Source organism: Branchiostoma floridae, chromosome 19, assembly GCF_000003815.2.
Source record: "Branchiostoma floridae strain S238N-H82 chromosome 19, Bfl_VNyyK, whole genome shotgun sequence".
Taxonomy (NCBI): domain Eukaryota; kingdom Metazoa; phylum Chordata; class Leptocardii; order Amphioxiformes; family Branchiostomatidae; genus Branchiostoma; species Branchiostoma floridae.
Window position 1 is genome coordinate 8,764,797 of NC_049997.1, and position 4,128 is coordinate 8,768,924.

General features: G+C 39.5%; 1 protein-coding gene across 1 annotated transcript in view; it reads left to right on the forward strand.

The window, feature by feature from the left end:
- LOC118407195 overlaps positions 1-3,873 on the forward strand; it is a 9,139-nt gene extending 5,266 nt beyond the window's left edge. Inside the window, exons 2-4 of the mRNA XM_035807618.1 lie at positions 816-1,377; positions 1,858-1,929; positions 2,323-3,873. Of these exons, the coding sequence (XP_035663511.1) occupies positions 898-1,377; positions 1,858-1,929; positions 2,323-3,873 (2,103 nt within the window). The 5' untranslated portion in view covers positions 816-897. The remainder of the gene's footprint in view (positions 1-815; positions 1,378-1,857; positions 1,930-2,322) is intronic.
- Positions 3,874-4,128: the final 255 nt, after the last annotated feature.

Here is a 4,128-nt window from a genome sequence, read left to right on the forward strand (position 1 = left end):
TTAGGAGGTTTGACGCAACAAATTTTATAGCACTGTGTACAGCATAAGCTACAATTAGATAATATACTGTACATGCAGAAATGTTCGCGGTGGATTAATGTTCGCGGTTTTCGTGGCGACCGCTTCACCGCGAATTTAAAACCACCGCGAACATTTTTACTTAACAGTAAGCAAGTGTATGGTGCTACCGCGAACTTAAAACCACCGCGAAAAGTCCATTTTCCCGCTACCGCGAAATTAAATCCCCGCGAACTTAAATGCATTTACAGTATAGCAATATGGGACAGTAGGGATTGGAATCCAATCCATTTGTCATTCTCCTGGGAGAGATTGGAATTTCAATCATTCCTAGGGGGATTGGAATTCTGCCAAAATGCTAAAGCCTCTGTTGTATTATTTTTTTAAATGAACAATTTAAAGTTTAAGCCATTGACTAAGGTACTGTTATACACCAGTAAGAAGTATACTGCATATTCTTGAGATCTAAGTGTCTGAAAAAATATAAAACGTCTGCTGTAGTGTTAGAAATGTGAAGTTAGCAATAGACTAAATATACTGTTTAAACTAGTGAGTAATGTACAGCCCATTAAAGTGATAAAATGATAAATCGTTTGTTGTATAATTGTATTACGATTATTTGTAAAGAAGAAGTCCTTGAAGGGACTTGATAAACTAAAAAACAGTTTGGAATAACGTTACTTGGGAATAAAGGAATGATATTCAACGTAGAAGAAAATATCATATTAAGTTTAGGTAAAGATTTCAACTGGTTTTGAAGCTGAACTTTAACATTCTGTCTGTTTTTTTATTTCCAGCGTTACAAATGGCATCAGGTTTACATATTAAGTCAAGTATTCTTGGATTTAAAACTTGAGGATCTCTCACCGATAATTCAAGATGGCGGACGAATGTGACACTTCTGACGTGGAGGTCAAAGGTGCTGAGAACGAATTAGAAACGATGAACCGTAAAGAGCAGAAACCAAATATTACAGATAATACTTTACCTGCTAAAAACAGCGAAAATAACGAAACTTCTATTGACATCGAGAAAGAAAACGAAAACAACGAAGCTCAGGAAACTCAACCCTTGCTCTCGATCTCACAAAGTCAAGTCGTCTCCGAGGGGACCAAAGTGATCACAACGGTTTACGAACTTTCCGAGGAAGAAGCAACCAAACCAAAGAAAAGACGTACTTGTAAGGAGTTCTTCTGTGCCTGGGATGACAGAAGGGCCTATTATTTTGGCAGAAAGTTAGGTATCATCTTTGTTTACTTGGGAATAGCAATGGTGATCGCAGGTATCGTGCTTGTCTGGATCTCAACCGTGTGGAAACCGGAAAGGCCGTTTGCGATGATGATCTGGATTGGAATCACGGTAGGTTAATAGAAAAATTGGTAAACACTTAAAACACAAAAAATAGCAATGTTTAAAACCCAGTTAACGCAAATGTGGTGTCAGTAGACCTTTAATGACGTGGAGGTCAAAGGTGGTCAAATGTGTCATGTGAAGTCACGTTGATTCAAACATTTAGCGTGCGAAGTCTGTTTCCTCTTTCCACCAGGACGGCGCTCTTGTCGTGCTCTCTTTGCGACCTGACATTTTAAACCGATCGCTCAACGAATTCTACAGAAAAGATACGAATGAACCTTTTTACGCTTTGCGTGTTATGTCGTACTTTCATTAATACTAACATATTTTGTATGAATCAGATACATTCATATTTATGTCACAGTAAGAGCTCAGCGCAGCGCTTCTAGTATGTTTGTGTGTGTGTGTGTGGGGGGGGGGTATGCAGTGTTTTTGATGTTCCATACTAGTTTCAAGTAAATATCTATTTTTTATGCTTTGTTTCAGGTTATCATAGTTGGAGCGTTGATTATTGAAAACTCCAACTGGCAGAAGGAGATTGACAAGGCTAAGAAACGGGTATGTTGTGTAGCGTTGTAAAATAAAACTACAACATAAGACAGATAACAATTACTCAAGCAACTATCTGGACAAGAATTTGGAAAGGCGATAGAGTTGAATTTCCCTAAGACGTATCTATTTGTATAAGTACCTCATATTTGTCGTATGCAATAACCAAAATGTTCAACCTTCAAAGCTATATATATTCTAAGGTACGCATTGCCAAATACAAGAAAGTAAAACTTTTTAAGATGGTCCATATTTCGTATGGCATTATAATACCTTATTTAATCACTTGATGAAACATGGTATGGTTCTGTATCAATATATTGCATCTATCTTAAATTTGTTAAAAATAATTGCTCAATTAGTATTAAAATAAATTAACAATGGATTTTAAATTTCTAACAGAACATTGTGTATGCACAAGAGAAGCTCAAGGAAAAGGCAAAAGAACCCAAAATGTTCTTCGGAGCAGCTTTCAATGACATCGACATAACGGACGAAAGTGGACAACCTGTTCATCTAACAGAAGAGCAAGTACGAAATATGGTCAGCGATTTGGTGGGACCGGACGCCATCCATTCTATCTATCATATCGAAGGACAATGGAAAGTTTACTTCCATACCAAACCCGCTAGAGATGAGTTTATGAGCAAATCGTTGATTTACAGGGGCAAAGAGGTTAGAAAGTATGTCATTGAGTCCAAAACAGAAGAGGGGTTGGCTGCCCTATCTGAGTTGCACGCTATGGAAGCATTGGAAGCCCAGAATACGACCTTATACGGCTACACGTTTGAAGAAAGGGATGTCGTTGATGATGATGGTAATATGGTGAAATTAAAAGAAGATGAAGTTTGTGAAAGTATTCTTAGTACTGACATTGATCCAGATAAGCTATACGCTGTGGAGAACATACGAGGGGAGTGGAAAATATATGTCTACGGACAAACCTCGGGGGAAAAACTTCTAGAGCAAGGTCTTATAATCAGAGGACGTAGTATTAGACTAAGTACAATAGACTACAGCAAGATTGTCCAGCCTCCGAAGGTAAAATTGAGAAAGTCAAGCACGTCGGGCGCAAGCGGTGAAAAGGACATGTCAGGTGTGGCCATTCTGAAGATCCTGAATCTACCTGTTGTTGTTGAAGACCGTCTAGTTATCAAGAACTTGCAAAAAGCAGGGTGCAAAGTGAAAGGGGCCATACAGAAACAGAGAGTCAAGCGTGAGTACGCAAAGGCATCAGTGTACTTCTTCAACGGCATTCGCTTTGTACGTGTCCGTATTCCTAGCATAAAGCGGTTTCCTCTGAAGCAGGTTTGGGACGGATACTTTGTCAAACTAGAAGTGGTCAAAGTTTTCCCAGATAATGACACCTCCGAGCAAAACGCCAGGCTAGATTCGGCCATTTGTGTTCTGAAAGTGGAAGACAAAGCCACAGATGCTAGCAGAAAAACAGAAGTCGTGACGACAGCTATTTGTCACGTGAATAATGAAGCAAAAGAAAACCTTACACTACCGTCCTTCTCAGACACTGATGGTGCAGGGGAGACTTACGGAGCCGATAAACTCTCACGAGAAAGTGTGAGAACTTCTCTGCATGAACTTGACATGGGGACTGATCGTACGGATGGATTAGATGCAGGTGAACTCTCGCAAGAGTTTACGAGCCCTTCTTTGTATGACCTTGACATGGACCCAAACCACATACATACTGAGGAATTATTGGTAGAAAATGAACTCTCGCGAGAGAATACGAGATCCATATCTGGCGATCTCGAAGGAGCGGTTGGTGGAGAGGAGTCAGAGGATTTGAACATTCCGGAAATGGTGAAGAGAGCCAATGGTGATTCCGGAATACAGACTCCGGAATCCGGATCGAGAACTTCCGTTCTGGGGTCACAGATGTCAAACCAGGAAGGAGCACGACTGACTCAAATGCGACAAGAATATCTCGTGTGATATTTTCTTACCCTTGAAATATTCAACTTTATAGACAATGAATGTTTCTTTTTTTTAAGAAGACAATGGGATCCGATTCTATTCCACACATATACAATGTACATAGCTATATATGTTTACGTTTGTACTATATTGTTCTATTGCTTTATCGTGATGATTCACATACTTTAAACTATACAATTTCTGCAGGTATGTCCTGAATAGAAAATAGACTAGCCTGACTAAAATCGTGCCCCTAGCGGCCGGCAGTATAGT